General features: G+C 40.5%; 1 protein-coding gene across 2 annotated transcripts in view; it reads left to right on the forward strand.

The window, feature by feature from the left end:
* The window catches only part of NPHP1 (nephrocystin 1), a 33,263-nt gene that overhangs the window by 428 nt on the left and 9,895 nt on the right, over positions 1-22,940 (forward strand). Inside the window, exons 2-18 of one of the 2 annotated variants that reach the window (XM_034764019.1) lie at positions 602-675; positions 3,035-3,095; positions 4,079-4,215; positions 5,107-5,317; positions 7,115-7,216; positions 8,042-8,142; positions 8,638-8,680; positions 9,019-9,103; positions 9,716-9,810; positions 11,177-11,305; positions 12,392-12,466; positions 14,159-14,269; positions 15,676-15,765; positions 16,501-16,583; positions 19,348-19,424; positions 20,944-21,043; positions 22,730-22,842. In XM_034764019.1, the coding sequence (XP_034619910.1) occupies positions 602-675; positions 3,035-3,095; positions 4,079-4,215; positions 5,107-5,317; positions 7,115-7,216; positions 8,042-8,142; positions 8,638-8,680; positions 9,019-9,103; positions 9,716-9,810; positions 11,177-11,305; positions 12,392-12,466; positions 14,159-14,269; positions 15,676-15,765; positions 16,501-16,583; positions 19,348-19,424; positions 20,944-21,043; positions 22,730-22,842 (1,687 nt within the window). The remainder of the gene's footprint in view (positions 1-601; positions 676-3,034; positions 3,096-4,078; positions 4,216-5,106; positions 5,318-7,114; positions 7,217-8,041; positions 8,143-8,637; positions 8,681-9,018; positions 9,104-9,715; positions 9,811-11,176; positions 11,306-12,391; positions 12,467-14,158; positions 14,270-15,675; positions 15,766-16,500; positions 16,584-19,347; positions 19,425-20,943; positions 21,044-22,729; positions 22,843-22,940) is intronic. The other variant, XM_034764020.1, reaches the window with a different exon arrangement.

Consider the following 22,940-nt stretch of genomic DNA (forward strand, 5'->3'; position numbering starts at 1 on the left):
GGGGGATCCAGTCTGGGCGGGGGGAGCGGCACACCCTGCCGGCGGGGTGTGGGGGATCCAGTCTGGGCGGGGGGAGCGGCGCCCCCTGCCGGCAGGGTGTGGAGGGGGATCCAGTCTGGGCAGGGGGAGCGGCGCCCCCTGCTGGCAGGGTGTGAGGGATCCCGTCTGGGGAGGGGGAGCGGTGCCCCCTGCCGGCAGGGTGTGAGGGATCCCATCTGGGGAGAGGGAGGGGGAGCGGTGCCCCCTGCCAGCGGGGTGTGGGGGATCCAGTCTGGGGAGGGGGAGCGGCACCCCCTGCCGACGGGGTGGGGGGGATCCACTCTGCGCAGGGGGAACGGTGCCCCCGCTGGCTGGGTGGGGGATCTAGTCTGGGCAGGAGGGGCGCTGCCCCCTGCTGGAGAGGTGGGTGGGAGGAATTCAGTTTGGGGAGGGGGAGCGGTGCCCCCTCCTGGTGGGGTTGGTGGGATCCAGTCTGGGTAGGGTAAGTGGTGCCCCCGATGTTGTGGGTGGGGGTTGGGAACAACTGTTCTTTGATATCCGAGCCACTGAGCCTATCTGCCCAGTGCTGTCCATCTCTGAAGGCTGGACTCTTACCGTGCAGGTGGATGCATTGCTTGCTGACAGCAAGGAGAGGGGGGCCCTAGACCCTGCGAAAAGGAAGTACCTTTTTCAGAGGTAATTAACCCTAACAGTACACACTGCATAGAGGCGAAGCGCACTGCTATATCTGAAATCTAGGCTGAGGGGGTAACATTTGTGTGATGTACTATTAGCTATCTCATGACTAAGCAATTTATCACTGAGTGATAACTGCAGCTGGTTTTGATAGAAATTTTCCTAATCAATTTCGCTGATAAATTCATCTTCAGTGATGTGGAGGGATGCCCATATAAATGAATTATTGGGGGCAGAGTAGACTAGTGGGCTGGGAGCCAGGAGACATGGGTTTTAGTCCCAGTTCTGCCCCTGACCTCCTATGCAGCCTTGGTCAAGCTGTTTCACCTTTCTGTTCCTCTTTTCCCCACCCGTAAAATGAGGATAATATACTGTCCTTCCTATGTACCTTTCCTTTGCTTTGGACTCCCAAGTCAGGCAATGGATTGGAAAGGGTAAAATATGAGAGGTTGATGTTAACTCTCGCACACTGCACATATGCATAAACAAAAATATTATACGCATTTAGGTCCTGTCCTGCAAACTGTTACACATGTGCTTAACTTTACTACAGTGGGTAGTCCCACTGAAATCAATAGGACTACTTTGAGCAAAATGAAGCACATACAGATGCAGAAGTATTTGCAGGATCAGGGATTCAGTGGATTAATTAGTACTTAACTGTGTGCACTATTAGTGGACACCTATAGTACTACATAAATAATAAAGGACTTAAAAATGGCATATTATATGTGTATGAGTGAGTTAAGGCTGCCCCATGAATCTTAGATTTTTAATATTTTACTTCTTGTGTGTGAACTAATATTATACTAGAAGCCTTTTACATTTAATTTTCGGTTAAAAATAAATACAGAAGAGAATCCACCTATGTATGATATAGTTCAGCTGGGTTTGACGTTTTTACCTTGTGTGTGCTGGTAAACCACCTAGTTGCAGTACTGTGCAGATCACATTCTGCATCAGTGCAATTCTGCCAATTATATAGCTTCAAACTTACTATAAAGTTTTTCTACACATCCACAGAACCATTTTTTTTCTTTAAAACTGTGTCATTTTGAAAGAAACCTATTCAACTCTCTGCACCAGAAAGCGTCATTGAGAACTATTCACATATGCAGTGAAGATTCAAAATCAGCCTTTTAGAAATGAACAGGTCTCAAAAAGGTCTTATGCTACTTAACTTTAAAAATATTTTTTTATGTTCAGAGAATGTGATAATTGCTGGATAGAATTTCTGCTGTAAAGGCTGTAGCTCAAGCATAAGGTTATTCCTTATTATTTAACAGAGCAAGGCCCCAATCTTGTTGTGTGGGGCCCAGGCAGATTGCTGCACCTGCATGAGCCCCATGGGAGTCAGCAGGGTTCAATGCAGGTGCAAATAGTTGGCTTGTGTGCTACACAGTGCAGAATTGGGGCCTACACTTCCAGTGCACCCTTCAGTAAAATATATGAGATAAAATATTTGTTAAATGAGTACATTTGCTCAGGACAGAATCAAAATATTTTTAATAATACAATGAGACCCCTTTAAACACTTTTATTTTGATGTGCTAAACTGATGTCTTTTTCACAGGTTTATACTGTGCAAGAGAAAACAACAAGTTTGAAATTGATAGTATGATAGTGTTCTATTTGTGGTGGTTAGCCCTGGCAGGCATAGTATATCTTCTGTGCAGTGGATTGACCACTTTGCTCGGAGAAAAAGCAGCACAAAACTGTAGCTCTGTTCATAGGAAAGAGAGCTTGAGTAAATGAATTTCACATGTATTGCAATATCATGGGCTGAGTCCAGCCATCATTTCTCCCTCTCGTCATAATGCAGTTCTTGTGGAAATTATTCCAGCCAAAGTTCTGAGGCACCTCCATGTGTGGCTCCATTGTGGGGGAAAAAGACATATGGATGCCATGTGGCTTGCTCTCCTTTAAAAAAAAAATTTTTTTTTAAGTTGTAATCTCTTTCTGCTTGTGTGTCAGATGATGTTGGCTTTAGCCTACCACGAGGCAAATACTAGTTTCTTCTTATGCTATTATTTACATAGCACCATAGATGCAGACAGAGAATTTAAGAAGGCAAAGTTCCTGTTCTAAGGTGCTTAAAATCTACGGTCCTGATCCTGGATGAATCCAGGTCCTTGCACCTGTGAAAAGCTCCTTTGCCTATGGTCTTGCAAACACTTACATGTGCACTTGAGTAGCCCTATTGACTTCAGTGGGACTATTCATGTTTGTAAAGTTACATATGTACATACGTGTTTTCAGGATCGGGGGCTAACTTACATGTTTCAGAAATTGTATACAGTTTTAGTCATTTATACAGCAGAAGAGATCGTACAACCTTTGTCATTTGTTTTCAATATAGATGTATGGAGTTGAAGAAATCAGTGGATGAAAATACATCTGTTCTTCAAAACTTGAAAAAAGTAAGTTGTGAGGTTAAAGCATTTCCTAATTTCCCAAAATAAATTGTACAGAATGTTCAGAGAATGGTAATATTCTTAGATTGTAAATTCTTCAGGACAGGCACCATCCCTAACTTTTTGTATAGCAGCTAGTCTTTCGGGGCTCTGATCTTGACTGAGGTCCTTTGGGATTAGTCTAATATTAAATAATGATATATTTTTCTGCATGCCTTATAATGTAAAGTTCTGTGGTTGAAGAGTTTTTTAGCATTATTTAATATTCCAGTGGGTTTTTTAATAGGAAAAAAATCATGGAATAGAAGAATAAGAATATAGATTTTCACCCCCCTCTTGGCTAGATGAAAGATCTAGAAAAATGTTAAGGAAACTGTATAGTAATAGATTTCAGGACTGATATTATCTAAATGGGAAAATGGCCATCCCTGTGCTTAGTTACTTAAATGATTTCAAGGCAAGAAGCTAGAACATATTGACCAAACAAGACGTTAAAAGTAGCTGAGAGCGCTAAGGCCTGAATGCGTTTAATCCTAATACTCCTCCTTCTCCACCCCCCTCCGCTGCCCACCTCTGGCTGTTTTATGTTAACTCACCGGAGGGCCTGATCCGGTCCGTGGCCTCTGGGCACGCCTACTGGATCAGGCCCTGCATATGACTTAGGTGACTGCATACTTATCGTCCCCTGGTTTGTGAATTGCTCAGGCAGAAGACAGGTGCCCAGATGCTTAGAGGGAGGCAGTACTCCACAAGCCCAGAGGTGGAAACGTAGGTACCTAGGGAACTTTTACTGCAAAAACTTAGGTGCTGAGTGAATTTAGGCACCTGCAGGATTTGGCGGTGGTTGTGCATTGCAGTGGTGCCAAAACAAGTATTTTGGTGCCTAACTCCATTTGTGCATTCTGGCATAAATGATTAGCAAACACAATTTAGCTGAGAGTTTAGCTTCATTTGACTCTTCAACAGTTTGGTGTATTCTTCTTTCTTAGACTGATGAGCCTGCACCTGTGGGGAATTATAATCAGAGAAAAGAGGAGGAAGAAAAACAACTGTTAAAACTCTCTCAGCAGCTCCAGAAACTTGCTGCAGCCCTGAGTCAGGACAATGTGACCAAGGGTTACACTGTGTAAGTAGTATAAACAGGCAAATGCATTTTAATTCGCCTATTGTTAAGAAATAGTAGGAAACAGGTGGCTTATAAAAATATATTCATTTGTACAGCTGAAACAGACTCATTCTTGTATGAGAGAAGCTGAAGATAAAATACCAAAAAATTCCATATAAACTGTTCTGAAATGTGGTCACTGTAGCATTCATATCCTTTCCATTTTTGTCTTTTATAGTATGTCCTTTCCAGACATTGAAGCATGGGCCACTGCTCACCTATTTCCTCAGAGAAAACCTTTCTTCTCTATGCCCCAAACGTTCTAGCACCAAGAACAAAGAGGCACCAGTGGAGGCACAAGTTGCTGTGCCATGGGAAGGAGGTTTCTCTGGGGTCCCTGGAGGCTGGAGCCCTCTTTGCACTCAGGGAAAATTGAGGCTCAAGAATGTGGGGTCAGAAAAATAAACCAAAACGTAAAAGGGGCCAGGCACATAAAAGAATACCGTCAGCAGGTAGGCACTGTGCAGGCTGAAGAGCCAGAATGGTGGCTGAAGATGCACAGCTCCTGTGGGGAGCAGTTTTGTTGACTGCAGACAAGAAGGATCTGACTAGAAGATTCCAAGGGTTGTGGTTAGGTCCAAAATAGAATGTAACCATCAGGGGTTGGGAAAGGGCGTTTATCTTCTGGACTGCAACCCCTGGCCATAGGGACCACCGCACACCTTTAGAGTTTGGGAATTTCTGCGTCTTGTGCTAGGAAGCTGAGACCCAGGAATGAGAACCCTGCTGCAAGGTAACTTCAGAAATGCTAAATGACAAGGAAGGTAATTCTCATTTATATTCTGTAGAATAATCTGGAGATGATCCATTAAAATAAGAAATTGTGGTAAAGGTATCGTTTGTCTTGTGCAGAGATGGGAAATGTCAAAATAGTCCTCCAACAGAACAGGAAAATGAGGAAGAGGAGGATGAGGTTGAAGAAAGTAGTGGGGAAGAAGATGCTGAAGAGGAGGAGGATGAAGAAGAGGATGATGATGATGAATTGGAAGATCAGCCAACAATTAAAGAATGTATCACAGTTGGTGATTTTGTTGCTCAGCAGGAAGGGGATCTCACGTTTAAGGTACATATATCTTTGAAAATATTATAAAATGTGTTTGAACACATACTGCATCCTCTGAATATCAAATGACTGTGTGTATTGACGGCTCAGAACTCTGATTAAAAAAATGAATGCAAATCCACTGCTCTCTCCAGTCCCTCCTTTCCAATTGCCCATCTCTTCTTCTAGACCAGGGGTTCTCAAACAGGGTCGTGACCCCTCGGGGGGTCGTGAGGTTATTTGGTGGGGGGGTCTCGAGCTGTCAGCCTCCACCCCAAGCCCTGCTTCGCCTCCAGCATTTATAATGGTGTTAAATATTTAAAAAGTGTTTTTAATTTATAAGGGGGAATCTCACTCAGAGGCCTGCTGTGTGAAAGGGGTCACCAGTACAGAAGTTTGAGAACCACCGTTCTAGACATGCCATCTTGTCAGACTATGCTGTCTATACAAAATAGTGCTTCGGGAGTAATCCTCGTATCCAGCTGCTCTGACCATATCCAGTTCCCTGCACTTGCTGCTTATTTTTTTTTCCACATTAAATTCACATCTTCAGATCTCTACATAAATCTCAGCCCTTCCTATGTCACTCTTAATTCTCTTTCTTTGTTGCTCCCTTTGTTTCCTTTTCCCACTCTTGCCATTGAGCCCTTCATGTTCCCTTAAACTTGGGGTAGCCTCTTATTTTTATCCACTGAGCATTCCTCCATACTCCTTTAATATCCATTTTCTCATTGAATCCATTCTACACTGGTCTGAACAAGGACTCACCCAAACCTCCATTATGTGATGTTCTATCTTAGATTGTGAACTATTTGGGGCTGGGCTGTATCTTATCTTTGTTAAAGAGCAGTGTGTGTGTGCGCTTCAAAAATGGTTAGTAATTTCTGGTTGGAAATGTTGTGATAAAGCTTTTTCAGGCTACTGTTTGAAGCAAAGCAGTCAAGAAAACTCCTTGCAGATGCACACTGAACAGTGAAATCAGTCCGTGCTTTTAAAAACACTTTAACAAACTGGAGAATGCCAAAGCACGAACTAGCATGGTGGGGCTATGAGCTGCCATGTGGCACATGGGTGTTTGGGCCTTGGTCTCTTGTTTCTGGCCATTTGAGTGTGAAGAACCATCTAGCAACCACTCCTTTTGATTCAGAAGCATATTTGATAGATGAGCTCTGAAAGGAGCCTTTGTGGCTGGAATCTGTAAGGTTAAGTATACCTCTACCCCAATATAACGCCGTCCTCGGGACCCAAAAAATCTTACCGCGTTATAGGTGAAACCGCGTTAAATCGAACTTGCTTTGATCCACCGGAGTGTGCAGCCCCGCTCACCCGGAGCACTTCTTTACCCCGTTATATCCAAATTCGTGTTATATCGTGTTGCCTTATATCGGGGTAGAGGTGTATCTTTGTTTACATTTCCCCAAAATCTACTGTGCCTTCAAGAGCGGCTGAGCAAGAGGAAACCTTGGAGGCATATCTGAATGCTTGGCCTGTAACTCTGCTGAAATGCCTTCTAAGTTTTGTTTCTTATTTAAAGATAAAGTTGAGCTTTTACCACCATTGGATATCAGGAAAAAGTAAACTAGTTCACTAAAACTGCAGTTGTTTCAAAGAATTCATGATAAACCAGAATATGAAATCATCAGGGTAAACCAGTCCTAGATAAATATTAGATTTAAGAACCAATTAAAAGGCAGTTGCATTTTATTCTAAAAGACAGAATGTGGCCGACAGTTGTTCCATGAGTAATTTTTAAACATCTGAATATCAATGCATTTGTCTCTTTTCTTCTCTCTCTCCGCCCGCCCCGCATTACTGAAGAAAGGTGAAGTGTTGCTCATACTTGACAAAAAGCCTGATGGTTGGTGGATGGCTAAAAATTCCAAAGGGGAGAGAGGCCTTGTTCCTAAAACCTATCTCATGGTTAGTATGCTTCCATCTTCTTCCTTTGTATTTGTACATCAGAGATATGATGGGTGAGAGTGTATAAAGCTACAGATGGTTAGCAAAGCATTTTTTCTCACTTCACAAGGATAAATTATATTGCTGTTAATTTTTTGTAAACAAAAGCGGAACCCTTGAAACGTGAGCTTTGACATGTAAGGGCAGCTGTGAATACCTAGTAGTGCTATAGAGTAATTCATATTCTGAGCTTAAAGAACACTTTCAAAAGCTCCTCTTAACTTTGTGCCAAAGTTTTTGTGCCCCATGAGACTTATTTAGGTGCATACATGGCATTTGTGCACTTAAATTGGGTAAATGTCTAATGAGAAAACATGATGCACACATTTGCGTTTAGATAACCCACTTGGGTAGATTGAGTCCTGTCCTGAAGTCTGACCTTTTGTAGCTTGTTGCATTGCACTGGTTCTCTCTTGTGAGAGAGCTTTGCAGGGCCAAATCACAGAGCACATCAAGTAGCTATGGTTACTTTTACTTCAAGGTTCAGGTGCATTTTCCTCTCTGAGGAGGCTTGCTCTGGAAATGAGCTCTCTTGTTTACTATTTTAAGAGGCGAAAACTTGCTGCCATAAAAAATGTAAAATTATTGACTTTAGCTGCAGAACCCAGGATAACATCATATTCTCATGGTACCCTGTAGATGTCAGTCATTTTGTTCACTGACCATTATAACCAGCTAAGCTCCTCTTCTAAGCGCTTGAGACATCATGATGAGCGCTCATACTGTTTTTAAAGTCTGAACTATGAAGTAGGTAAAACACTTGACAACTTTAACCCTGAATTACAGGCATGCAATAAAGGAGTTGGCCAAGAGCCAAGTGAAGAGGAAAGTGAGGAAGACATAGAGGTGGTTGATGAAACAGCAGATAAAACCGAAATTAAAAAAAGGTAAAATGAGATTGCATTGGAGAAAATGAAGTGAAATGTAACCCCCTCCTTGTCATCTTTATTTTTTTTAATGTGGGTGGTAAATTATTTGAAATGCAATACTTTGTCAGTTACGTTTCTCTTGGTCTGTAGCAATGGCTTTTTCAATACAGGGGCAGCGGGATTTATTGTGTAGATTTCCAGTTTGAACTTTGCTTTCAACTTCCAGTCATTTCTTTCTTTACTAGGGTTTTTTTTTTTTTTTTTTGCCTCATAAAACCAAAGAGTGGCTGCTGTCCTAGCTTCATAAACCACTCCACAGAGTGCAAAATAGTAATGTGTTTCCCAGCCACCTGTTGATGGCCACATCCACCTGATGTATTAGATTTTCACCATTCAGCGACAGATGCATGTGTTTTATAGATCTAGTAATTGTTCATTATGCATCCATATGTTGGCAATACATTCCTATTGTTTTGCTTTATGGTGTCCTTTTATTTCCCACCCTACCTACAGAACAGATTCTCACTGGAGTGCTGTTAGAAAAGCTATCACAGAGGTGGGTATATTTCTTATGATTTTACCTTAATGTTGTAATGTCAGTGTAATCCATGGCTACACTATTTCTCGACAAAGCAAGTTCTGTCAGTGTGGTATAGCAAAATGGGAGGTTGTGTGTAGTCATCCATGAGGTCAGTCTAAGGATGTTTTGTGCTGAGAGGCCAAAATAGCTCTTAAGATAACTTAGGGGAACAGGTGACTGAATCCCAAGGTTTGTGTGTTCTCCTTTGTGTTTGGCTGCCCTGGGATTGGAAGTTAGGATAAGGACATAAACTAGTTCGTGGTTAGTGAAAATTGCAGCAAATTTAGAAAAAAAAAACCTTATGTTTTGAGCAGAATAATACCATTGATGTGTTGGCAACCATGGGAGCTGTTCCTGCAGGATTCCGACCATCAACTCTCTCCCAACTCTTAGAAGAAGGTAAGAGTCTCTTGCAGTAATTGCAGTACAGGATTCATTATCATCTGTGATGAGTTTCTGATCCAAATTACTAGTCTGTTAAGAACAGTCTTTTTCATTTTAAATTATTCATGATTGGTTGCCCATACTGGTTGTATATGACTCAGTAGTGTGTAAGAGTCTTCTTAGTTTCTTTCTTTATTCATCTGGGGTGAAATCCTGGCCCCATTGAAGTTAATGGCAAAACTCCCTGTGACCTTGATGATTTCACCCCTGGAAGGGGAGAAATCTCCAAGGCAGTTCCTGTAGGCAGTGTGGAATAAGAATACTAAAAACCCTTTTCCCCCCTCCCCTGCCACAATTTCTGTAGCCATAGCTTAATTGTGGACTTAATTCCTTTAAGTTCGAGAGGGCACTTGAAGAATGTTGATAGCAATGTTTTTTATTAATTGTACTTTTTGATTTCCTTTTGTCCTAAGAAATAAGATGGTGTGGGTAGAAAACACTGTGTTCCATAGATGGATGTTTCCCTGTAATGATGAAATCTCTAACTAAATTGAATCTCTGCCATTAGGAGAGATGGGTGAGGGAGTGTAAACAATATAATAAAATGTTAAAACATTGTTTTTCTAGGGAATCAGTTTCAAGCCAGTTACTTCATACAGCCTGAATTGACTCCTTCACAACTGGCTTTCAAAGACCTAGTGTGGAACCCCGAAAAAGACACTGTAAGTAATTTCTGTTGATTAAAGTTCTGAATGCTGTCGCTTTTAGGATAGATGACCAGAGTCTTTAGATGAAGAGGTCCAGAGCCCAGAAAACAAATATCATGTTATTAGTAAATATTGAAGTGAGATAAATGTTAACATTCTTCTATGTCACGCCAGGGCATTCCAGGCAGTCGATATTATCTCATCCTACTAGCTGACAGCCAGAACATCAAAAGAAACATGTGATGTTAGACCCTAGATAAGACCAATTCCAGCTGAGCATACCTGTTGCTTTCCAGTCTTCCAGGTGAAACAGCTGTACAAATCTTTTAGTTAGATCTTAAACTTTTGTCTGACACTGTGAAATCCCTTGGTTCAGTTAAGTAGTTGTTTTTCACTGTGAGGTTTTGGTTCATTTTCTAACATAACTTTGCAACATCATTTGAATATTGTAGTGGCAAAAATGTGTGTAAGCCAGGCATTTAGAAGAGAGTAGCTCAGAGAATTGAAATGCCAGACTTCCTCCTGGGTCTTTGCTTATCTTGTTATCAGTGGGAGAACCTACTGTTTGACACATTAAATTAACTTGCATCTTCCACGTTATGGATGTAAATTACAATACAATGTCATTGCCATAAGACAAAGAGATGATCTGCACCAACCATTCCAGCTTACATTGGATAGACAGGATGTTCTCAGCCCTGTGTCTTGTCTGAGGGTACATTGTAGGACACAGACTCCTGGTACGTGTTCCAGATGGACATGGAAGAGTATTGAACTTTGGCCTGTATCTGGAGTGTGTTTCTGTGGACAAAACTGAAGGGTGAGTGGGTGGTGGTGGTGTATCCTGCCCATTGTGGCATGGTAGATAAGCTTCAGATGTTTGTCATTATTAAAAACAATTTGTGTTGTGCAAATAAGTGGCCTGTGTACAACCTTAACTGTAACTTGACAGTGCTTTTTGCCAGGGCTTGTTAGATAGCTTTTTATAAAAATACTTTGATGACTTGATGGAGGTGAAATAGAGCTGGCCTCAAGCCAGGCCCCGGGTGGACCTGTGTTCATAAAAACACCATCACACTTAACATTAATTAGCACACGTGTTGTCTGAGCAGAATGGCCAAGAGCTGAATGGCATGGAGACTGACTGTTGTCCCCTAGAGGGGGTCTCTTCACAAAAGGGTTGAGATATTGCAGAAAAGCTTTGCTGTTGGCCTTGTGCTATACCTGTTCTGTGGATAGAGTAATCCAGGCTCCATGGCACTGTGACACCTGTCACAAATCCTAAACACACACACACACACTATAAAACACATCATTATACTATATTTAGGAGGACCATGTAGATTTAATTCTCTGTTTTATTATTTTGTCTGCTTCACAGATTCAGCCAAGACCAACTCGAGTATCACTGATTTTAACTTTATGGAGTTGTAAAATGATTCCTCTTCCAGGAGTGAGCATACAGGTTCTCAGTAGACATGTTCGACTCTGTCTTTTTGATGGTAACAGGGTGAGTTGCTCTGATGCAATAAAATGTAACGTTCCCGAAACAGTGAAGTTAAAACATGCTGTATTTAAGGGATTTTTGAATGGATTTAAAATGATCACATTTGGGCTGCCTCTTCTTATGGGTAAAATTTTCAAAAGTGCCTAAGTGATGGAGGAGGTTAAGTTCCATTTTTAAAAGTGACTGAAACATTTAGAAGCCCAAGTCTCATTGAAAGGCAATGGGACTTGGACTTGTAAGTGCCTCCGTCACTTTTGAAAATGGGACTTAATGTCTAAGTCATCTAGGTTCTTTTGAAAATTTTACCAATTTCATTTAACCCATTTGTGATGCTTTTTACACACAAGAAACAGATCTGCTGAGTACGTGTTATTTTTTACAGTCACTTTTTGGAGTACAATTGTACTTTCATCTTAATTGCAGTTTACACACCTTTGAAAAAGTAATATGAAAATGAAATATATAAATTTACTATAACTGGGCTAATTTCAGAGACTTTTTTTTTAAAAAAGAGCTTTCTGTAAACTCACGTTATTTTAGTAAATAAATTCTCAATACATATTTGATTATTTGTCTAAAAAGCACCAAGTATACTTATACCATTGTATAAATTATAGACACAACATTAGTTTCTTAAATCCAGCTGAATAAAAATCTTATAATCCAGAGTTTCAAAATTCTGAAAACTTTTTATAATCTGCCACCAACCTCTGTGGACTCCTCAGAGTTCAGAGGACTCTTCCTCATTCATTTCACCCCACTATTTTCACCCCTACATCAAATCAGCTATGTTCACGACCGAGGGAGTGTCGCATTGCACCTTCTGCAGCTGCTGCTAAGTTGCTAGAAGCATTGCTAGAGAGGCTGTGCTGTGCTTGATGATTCTTCTTTCAGGGAGTGTGATTCCTCTGCAGTGTTCTTAACACGTCCTAGCTAAGAAGGGTGAAGGACAGACATGGTCTGATCCTGCATTGCAGTGCTGAGTGCTGGACTAGCCTTGCATGATCCCGTGTTTTCTTAGAGCTACATAATTTTCCAGAAAACTAGTTTTTAATATTTTCCCCACCATAATTTCCTCTCTCATTTTAGGTACTGAGTAACATTCATACAGTTAGAGCTACATGGCAACCTAAAAATCCCAAAACATGGACCTTCTCTCCACGGGTAGGTATATAGCCTAGCAAGTGGACTTGGCCAGTATGTGTGTGTGTCTGCTAGTTGTAATACAGCATACTCAGATGTTGTCAGCCAATAGGTTCATCTCACTTTTAGTCTTCTTACATTTTCTTCATATATTAGAAAGGTAAAAATGGGACTAATCTGTACTGTGCCTGAGGCATTTAGCCCTCAAAAGCATTAGGTCTGAATGAAGGGCCATATCTTGCAAACGCTTGCTATCAAGTATAGTACTTAGTACCCAGTAATCCCAGTGACTTCATGGTGATCAAGCACAATGCTTGGTAGTGTTTGCAGGATTGGGCCCTAACACAGCATCGCTGTTGGCTCACTTAAGTCAAGATTGTTGCAATTTCTCTCGGCCAACAGATCTAACCAATACATTTTCAGTTTGGGTCAGTTTGATGTTGATGATAATACCTGGCAGTCTCCACCCATAGATCTCAAAACCTCTACAAAAGTGGGCATGCATTATAATTCCTGCTTTACCTATGGAAAGACTGATGCACACAGATGAAGTGACATGCCTAAGGTCACAAGTACCGTATAGCTAAGATACGATAAATGTTGTAAGGCCCACAGCTGCACCGCCTCAGAGGGGAACTGATAAGGTTTTATTAGCTAATCAGGACTGGGTTAGGTGTAGGCTTGGCAGAATTCCTTTTTTTTTTCGGTTTCAACAATATTGATTTTTTTTTTTCAATTCTTAATTATTTTTACTTTTACAGTTGTGGGAAATTAATGGAGGATAGCGTTGGGGTTTGGGAGGAGCCATTCAGCAGCAGATGGCCTCCCCCATGGCTGAGGGCTTGTCCTTCTCCTCCTGGGGCTGGCCAGGGGTCTCTGCTCTGGCCAGGCCAAGACCATAGCCTTCCCCACACCTTGCATCTGCAGGGCTCCATTGTCACCAGCTCTGTAGCCATGCAGCTCTGCAGTCACGTGACAGCAGGGCAGCCAAGAGCTCTCTGTGCTGCTGTAGGGCCGGTGACATGCCATGCTTGTAGGCACAAGGTGCGCGGGGGAGGATGTACTTGTGCTGTCTGTTGCCCATGGATAATTTTTTGTTGTTGATTTCAGTGTGACGTTGAAATCGACATTTGACAACATCTGTCAATTTTTAAATCGAATCCTGCCAAATAAAGTTGTGTGTGTACCAAGGAAATGCTGTGAGGAACGGGTGTTAGTTATTCAGCAGGTGGCACTCTGTGCTTGGAATCAGTATAAACTTGAACACTAGAATGTGTTATTAGCAATGGAAAGGAGGAGAGTGCTGCTGTGAATAAACTTCCTTTGTATTTTCGTTATCACAGCTTATGACTGATAACCTGCCTTAAACTGATGTTGTGTAGGATCACTGTACGCTATCAAAGAACTGCTGTATGTTAACTCCAGCGGTGGCTGTGTTTCTCTGGAGGGCAAAATCATCTCTTATTTGTAAAATGCTTTGAGAGCCGATCATTACTAAAGGAGTTACTTTTACAGATTAGCAGCATTTTATGGAAAAACAGAATGAGAATAGTATTTTTTGCCTTAAATTCAATCTTTTTAGTTAAAAGATAGTGATGAATAATGAGATTGAGTCTTTTACAGAAGATCCTAGAATCAATGTGTTCAGAGGTTTTTAAAAATTGGAATCTTGAAGATCTACACTCACACCTTATTTTTGTTTTAATTTATTAGGTAACAGGCATTTTACCCAGCCTGCTTGATGGTGACTGTTTTATCAGGTCCAATTCTTCATCTCCAGACATTGGTATATTATTTGAACTTGGCATCACTTATATTCGCAATGTAAGCATATAAAGATGGATACATTTTCAAAACTGAATGTTTTATTATTATTCCTTCCAGAATCTCAACATCAAACAATCATAGTACAATAGAAAACTTTTTGTTTTTTATTTTTCCTTGGCTTTACTAGTTTTTTTTTAAGTGATTTTTAGTGCTAGTCAAATGTTAGATTGACAGCAGTGGAAACTGAAATCCTATTAATCCACAGAAAAGGTATAACATCCATCTCACCCCACCCACAACCATCTGTGGAAGAATAGAAAGGTAGTTTTCGCTCCTTGTTTAGCGATCAGAACACTTTCTTTTTCTGATCACTGGTCATCAGAAAGTTTTACTTGGCCTGAAAGCATTTTTACTGGTCTTCCAAAGATCTGACATGCATTGTAATTATTAAGGACCAATTTCTTATCATTCTGGTTATCATCTTGCTTTCCCCATTGCCTTCTAATTTTGGCATGATTAATAGCTCATAATCAAATTGTTCAAGAATAATCTTTTATATAATTTGAAAGCTGAAATTGCAAACTCTTTCAAAAATGTGTAACATACTGGTTTCTAGCTCCAGTGGTTACTATCTGTCTGATTTGGTACTTAGAAGAATTGAGACTAGAGGGTGATGTGCAGAGAGCCAGTTATCAGCGGCATGAGCTCCCATGAACTCTGAGATATAAAAACAAATAATTACACCACTGGAAAGCAGAGATTCTTCGCTGTCATTTCTGATGGTTCATGAAATATTGGCTCTGAAGAATCACTTGTTCCTCAGTCTAACAGTACTTTTTGCCGTTGTTTCAGGGCAGAATATAGCAAGTTCAACATGAGTCATATAGTCCCGCTTTGCTGAGTCACCACATTAACTGTGATTTTTCCCCTGTAGCAGGTATAATTTCATGGTCTAGGTCTAGGAGAATTGTATATATAAATAGACTAGCTCTGTGTCTTTTGATCATTGGTGGTCTGGAGGGGCCTGTTGGGGAATGATGGCCTTCATTATGCTATTTGTCTAGTCAGGATTTCATTAAGGATGTGTGGCTAGAATATGGTTGTACAAGGGCTAGAGTTTGTGCAAACACCCTGTTGGTCTTAATAATACCTAGCTCTTGTATAGCACTTTCCATCTGTTGATTTCAAAGCACATTACAGAGAAGGTAGGGATCAGTATCTCCATTTTACACATGGGGAAACTGAGGCACAGAGAGGCAAAGTGACTCCCCCAGGGTCACCCAGCAGGCCAGTGATGGAGCTCCTCCAGTGATGGAGGAGTCCTGAGTCCCAGTCCAGTGTTCTAACCACCAAGCAACGCCGCCTCCATTACAAGTAAAATATTCTAGTGTTTGTGGTCACTGATATCATAAAAATGGTTGTTATAGATTGATAAGCTTCACTCAATTACTTTTTTTTCTCAGCGCATCACTAAAGGTTGTTTGGAGGCTTTACAACTATGCATTTCCTTATTGAGGGCTTGTCTACATGGTGCAGCAAAGTATGCCAGAGGGGTGAGATATGTGAAGTGCAGTAATGTGTTGCACTCTACCCTCCCCATGTAGACCCTGCCGGTGTGCTCTGAAAGGTACCTAGTTTGTGTTAACCTAGTCATGTTAACCCAGTGTGCTTTGCTGGCGCTGTGTAGGCAAGTCTTTAATGTCTTGCTTTCTTTAGAATTAATCTTATCTTTGCATTTCCTGGCTTTCTAAAGCTTGTTTTTTATAATTACAACATTTTTGTAAGGTTTTGTAACTTTTAAATTACTGTTATGAATTCTCAACCTCAGCTCCAGTTTAACTGGTGGTGATTGTTGTTTGTCTGGTAATGTAATTTCAAAGGCCTGTGGGTGAGTGGATTTGTTGTTTGTATTTTTTTAAGTTCACCCTAGACTAAGGGTAACTTCAGACACACAATTGGACAGATATTTTCATGTGGTAATAGCTGCACAATTGTCTACTTCCAGCCCAACCTTTATTTGAAAATCAGGCCCATAATCTCTATTTAACTTTTTAGTTGCATGTAAACACATACATAACAAACACAAGGTTAGGGCAAAAGACACTCAAAAATGTTGTGATCAGTACCCAATTCCCTGAAATTTTCGAGGTATATTTACATAGTTCTGGAACCTTTCATATTTTTAAGGGAGATCTTTTATCTGTGGTTCCACAAAGTGTCATTCATCTCTTAGGTTTTCTATTTTTAGCTGTCTGAATAAGAAGTTTTATTCTTCTTTTACTTTCTAGTCAACTGGTGAAAGAGGAGAGTTAAGCTGTGGTTGGGCATTTCTAAAACTCTTCGACTCCAGTGGAATTCCAGTTTCTTCCAAGTAAGTTGGCTGTATTTTCCTCTCAGAGTATGAGGATTTTTTTTTAAACTCATACTTTTGCTTGCATTTTTGATGTACAAATTTTTGTTGCAGTTAGCAGTAGAGCTGGAATTTCACATGTATTAACAGTATATAAAAGGGCCTGTGTATTTAATTGCAGAAAAGTTAATCAGATTTGGGATTCTAATATTCAGGTGATGCTGGAACTTCTAATCAGCATGTTTTTGTTCTAACTATCCACCCCTCAAAGGCTCAAAATTAAGTATCCAAAAACTGGAATGCAAGTGTATTTTGCAAATGATTGTTTTTGATCTAGCTTACTACAGAGATATTAGGTTAAGTGGAAAAAAATTAAAATCCAATGTATTAATCCCCATTGACACTCAGTTTATATTTTTGCATTTATCTTGGCCTAGACAGTGAAAATCAATTTGGTCACTTTAACTTTTTCATAGATCCATAGTCTATAAGGCCAGAAAGGACCACTGTGATCATCTAGTCCTTAGCACCCCCTCCCTGGATTAATTCCTGTTGGAACTAGAACATTTGTTTCAGAAAAATATCCAATCTTGATTTAAAAATGGTCAGTGATGGCAAATCCACTCAGCCCTTGGTAAGTTGTACCAATGGTTAATTAACCTCACTTAAAATTCTGTACTTTGTTTCCAGTCTGAGTTTGTCTAGCTTCAACTTCCAGCCTTTGGATCTTGTTAAATCTTTGTCTGCTGGACTGAAAAGACCATTATTTTAAATTTTTGTTCCCCATGCAGGTACTTATAAATTGGGATCAAGTCACCCCTTAACATTCTCTTTGTTAAATTGAATAGATTGAGCTCCTATCATTATGTCTTTTGTTTACAGGTTTATGTCTAATATTCCAAAAGCTTATGCTTCAGGGCTTCAGCCAGCCACCTGTAGGGATTCTTTCCCTCTATCCCCCACAATGTATTCTGGGTTTTTTGGTCTCCTTCCTTTGAAGGATCAGAGATGGCCACAGCTGGAGATGGAACACTGGGCAGGGTGTGTCATGGCTCTGAGATGGCATCAAGCATTTCTCTCTCCCTCAATGCTTGGCAGGCTGGTTCTTGGTCACATGCTCTGGGGCTAACTGATCACCATAAGTGGGGTCAGTGTAGGGGACCAGGGTGAGGGCAGTCTGGCTCAGCAGTCACAGCTTAGCTGGGGTTCACACATCAAGAAATGTAGTTGGTGAGCAGGGGTTGGGGAATCGCTAAGACCGGGTTCCATAAGCAAGTGTTGGAATCAGAGTCAGTCTGGCATCAGAGATAGCTCCGGCTGGAGTCAAGAGGCAAGAGTTCGAGTTGAGCTGGGGTCGGAGACTGGAGATCAGGAGATGAGGTGAGGTCTGGAGTTGCACCAGGCCAGACGTCTGTGTGGATTGGCCAGACAGCTTCCTGGGGCACCCTCCAAGGTTAAATAGTGCGATTGGCCAATCAGAGGTCTGCAGAGTATTGCCACTCTGGATTCTTTGGGCAGTACAGTACTTCCTGTGGCTCCTATCCCTATGCTCCCTGGCTAGGGCTCTACATGGCCTCCCAGTGGCATCGTGAGAACGTTAGCCGTCTCAGGTTCTGCAAACCTGGGTTCCAGTCTGCGGATCCTTACAGTCAGGAAGAAATTTCCCCCCAGATGAGATTGGCAGTGACCGGGGAGTTTTTTTGCCTTCCTCTGCAGAGTGTTGGTGTGGGTCATGTGCCAGGATTTTCTAGGTATATCTAACTTAATCACTTTTGTGCCATTGGCCTTGGTCCCTTCTATGCTCTGCCTGTGGCACATAATGGTGTAGTCTTCTGTGGGCTGTAATACTTTGGTCTAATTTATAAATAAATTATAAATTAAAATAAATTAATGGAGATATCCTATCTCCTAGAACTGGAAGGGACCTTGAAAGGTCATTGAGTCCAGCCACCTGCCTTCACTAGCAGGACCAAGTAATTTCAGTTGTTGATTTCGTGTTTATCTTCAGGATGAAAACTTTCAAGCTTTGATGGCTAAAGTTTGACTCATGAATTAACATTTAGATGCCTAAATTAAATATGGATTCAGGAGATTGACTTTAGGCACCAAAGTCAGTGTGGATTTAGGAGCCTAAGTAATAAAAATTTTAAAATTTCTCAAGTAGTAGTAGAAGTATCAAGTAGTAAGTGAGCAGAAATCTTGTGCCTGTTAAGTTACCAAATGTATTGAAACATGAGAAATGTCAGAAAGTTGAGTCTAGAATTGTCCATTAGAAATGTCATCTCTGAATGATTGAGCAGTGTCAACACAATCAGTTTCACATTATTAAAATGTATTTTATACATACCTTTGGTTGCGGTTTGAATGAACAAATACAATTGACACAAGATGAAGACTGCAATTTATGAAAATGTGAGTGAGAAGAGACCTTTGTTCAGACTGCAGAAATACAGGTTTTTGGGAACGAAAACATGATGAATTTTTTGTTATATTTCATTTTAAACAACACTATTGGACTTGCATTTAAGAGAATTATTGCTAGTACTTGTTTTGAAATGTGGCTCATTTGTTACTGTAAAAGAGAATCTTCAGGCTTGCTTCTTGAGTTTCAACTGTTGTGAGTGATTAAGCAAAATCAGCTCCTATTAAAATATTAATAATAAAGCAAAGATCACTCTTATTTTTAAAGAAAAGAGATCCAGTTTTCATTTTCAGATAAAAGTGATGCTATTGTTTTCATTTCCCCTGATTATGTTTATTAAAGTACATTACTGTTTATTTACAGGACATACGAGCTTCTTTTGAATGGTGGCACACCCTATGAGCGGGGTGTTGAGGTGGACCCATCAATATCAAGAAGAGGTACAGTTCCACATGTACATTACATAAATGAAATGACACAACAATTGGTTACTGTATTTTGCAACCTTGCAAGCTTATAAATCCTCTGAGGTTCTGAGTAGAGCGTGTAACTATGCTTGACATTCAGAGTCCCTTTGGCAAATCGCAGGGAGAGGGAAACGAGCGGGCATGAGCTCATAAACAGCTTCCTTTTACAAACAATGAGGAAATTGACTTTATTCTAAACTTGTTACTGATCGTCATTCATGCCAATGTATTATCAGCATTATCTATAGTATCTACAGTTATGTCCTTCAGATGGAGACGAGCAGGAAGAGACGGGTAATAAAACAAATATGTGGCAAGACGATGATGGATTTTTATTGCCACTTTTTTGTGATAACCCACATTATTCAGACTTGGCTTCAACTCACACCAAAATGTGGTTACCTCAAAGAGATGGCAAACTTTTTCTTTTATAACATATCCTTCCAAATAAGCTGTCCATGCCCTGATTCTCTTCAGTGGACCTTAGCAGTGGAGGGCACAACCCAGCTTCCATTAAATTATCCTTTAAATAGTACCACAATGAAGGGGCGGAGAGAGGTTGTTTGGGTGCTGGCTAGGAGAATTCTTCTGTTTATGTGTCTGAGTGAATTTGATGTTAACATTGGCTGGTGTCATAATTGTTTAGGTCGATGTTACTCTTACCTTGTCTTAAGAGTTCCATGATTTTTAATGGCTGAGGTTTGTTTGTTTGTTTGTTTGTTTAAATGGATGCGTACAATAGTGTATTGTTTCTTGAATTGCACTTAGCAGCCTTAAATAAGTTACTTGTTATGGAATATGTAGTGTGTGTGTGGGCATATCCTCCATTGCAGTAAATGAAATTTCACCGTAAGTGGGTTCAAATGATGCACTGTCGATATTTTAACCCAGGGGTGCCCCCAGTGTTCCTCCTTCGCTGTGATAAGCCCAATTTGCCAGAGGTGCTTGTTGTTGCAGGGTGTGGACAACCTCGGCCTCGCCTGACTCCCTCCAAACCAATGACCTGCTCTTCTCTTTCTTTGTTCTATCTCATTTGCCCCTCCCCTTCTCAGCATTGTTTCAAGGGCCGGATCAACAGGCTGAAAGAGCATATGTCTCTACTTTGACTGAAAAATCATACACTGGTGCCAAGCTTTTCTTCATAGATAAACACTGTGTGCTATGCCTCTCTCAAGCATAAGATGCACCCAAGGCTACGGATATATTTAAAACAAATCAGAAAAAAGTTCTTTGGTACTTGCTGCCTAGATCATGAGTTTATGCAAGTGCACTTAGGAGACGTTGACTTCAGAATGTGCTAATTTTAAATGATTTTTTTTCTTGGTTCAGAATCAGAAAGGAAGTTTCCTTTTCATGCTTGAAAAGTGGACTTGGAAACTTAGCTTCACTTTGGCATGTGCATATTTAAATGTGCCTTCTCATTTTATAGTACTCAAACATCAAAAATGAAAACAGATGTTTTGAAGCTAATTTCAACTGTTTATGTCTTAAGCAAGCAGTGGTGTTTTCCATCAGATGATAACACTGAAGAAACAGCCTCAACTTCTAGTGAAACTGAGATCATTAAGCACACGATCAAAAGGCATCCTGAAGTAAGTGTTCTATGTGTGTAAAAATAACGTGAAGATCTGTCCATGACAATTTGTGTCAGTGGATCAATTCTAATGTAATGCATAACTGGAAAAAGTTGATCACCAAGTATTGTCTGTGTTTTTTGTTTTCGAAAGCTCTCTATGTACTTATATAGCCTCAATCACCATAATATAAACACATATTCCACAAATGTTAATCAAACCATACAATTCATGAGTGGGGCAAGTATTGTTATCAGGCAGATTGAGTGACTTCCCTGAGGTCACACAGGAAAACTAAAGAACTGGGAACTGAAGCTAGCTCCCGAGACCTTGTCCACTGCCTTAAGTACAAGAGCATCCTTCCTCTTTATAGGTCCCCTAGTGGAGAGAGTGCTTACTCCAGAAGTGTAATCTCTATAGAAAACAGTGACCATTGACGCTACGTATGTTCCCCTCAAAGAACTGAATGTGTGGTACAGGGTTATATAATGATCATGGTGGAGTCACCTGCTAATGAAAGCAGGACCAGAAAGAACTCACAAGACCACCGCAAAGGATGAGGAATCAAGGAAGTTAGCTCCCTTAAGATTAATTTCCTTAGCAACCCTACAAATGTTGATAGTGACTTATCACATATTATTGGCCCACTGTGATTTTTCTCTCAAGACAAGATCCTCCTTCCCTAGAACAGATTCAGTGGAGAATCTAAAAAATGGGAGTGGCATTAATGGAAGAAAGTGGCCAAATACACTCTCCTATAAAACAGAAGATACGGTGGCTTACTTGGTGGCATCACTATGATATAGAGAACAATTGGCTTCACATTCTGCTTTGCTTCTGGAAGTACAGAGTTGGGGTGTTCTGTTTGAAGGACTAGAGTTCTTTAGCCCCTTCCCCCAAAGTGTGAAACTGGAGGCACTTAAGGATTCAAACTTGATACAAGTCTTTGGGTTTATATCGGGTTGAAGCTAGGGGAGCCAAGGCTATTTACACCAACTGAAGATCTGGCCCAGACTTTGGAAGTCAAGAGAATATTTTTTGGTGCCTTGGGAAAGGTCAGCATGTGGCATGTGTGTGAATTAAACATAGGCACATGGAGAACTCCTTTGGCCCTTAGAATGTACATGGTTACTATTTCAAGATTCGTACATACTTTATACTTTGTATTGGAGAGTAAGCTTCTTTAAGAGTGGGATCTGAATTTAGACTGGCAATACTGCAGCAGTTGCTATATAAACTGATTTGGCAATTAAGGCTTGATCCTCCCCCTTTGTAATCAATGGGTGTTTTGCCATGGACTTCATCAGAAGAATCAGACCCTTTAAAGAACAATTTAGTCTCTCCAAAGTGTCTCCTGTGTAGAGTTTAAATATATTGCTGCCTGGGGAAAATCTGAAATTAGACGTGCATTTTAATGACTGTTCTTCCATTTACACAATCAAACTCACAATGCTTTTGACTAGCTTTCAATTTTTTCCTGCTTTAAACAGTCAGAGTCATTTATTGGTGGCACCGAACTGCTTCTCACAGTCTATGCATAAAGCACATGATCATAGTGATGGCTTTGTGAACCTGTAACTTCATATAATATATGTTTATTCACATACATTGATATGGCTGTAATATGTTTTCCACCTTATGGGAATGCATTGCATGAGTTGTTTTGGAAACAAATCTATAACTTTTTATTTCTCTTTCTAACAGTCTGCTACCAGAAACATTAATTGGCAGTATGTGCTACATTCATCTCTTGATATTTTATCGACAAATTCTCAGTGATGTGCTGCTGAAGGACAGAATAAGCATGCAAAGTGCTGGTAAGAATTGTTGTTCTGGTGAAAAAGAGTCAGATGGGAAAAGGTAGTGTTGGTACTCTCGGCTTCTGGTCACTTTTTCAGGAAGAGAATATTTCCAG

The sequence above is a fragment of the Trachemys scripta genome, chromosome 3 (genome assembly GCF_013100865.1).
Source record: "Trachemys scripta elegans isolate TJP31775 chromosome 3, CAS_Tse_1.0, whole genome shotgun sequence".
NCBI lineage: Eukaryota > Metazoa > Chordata > Testudines > Emydidae > Trachemys > Trachemys scripta.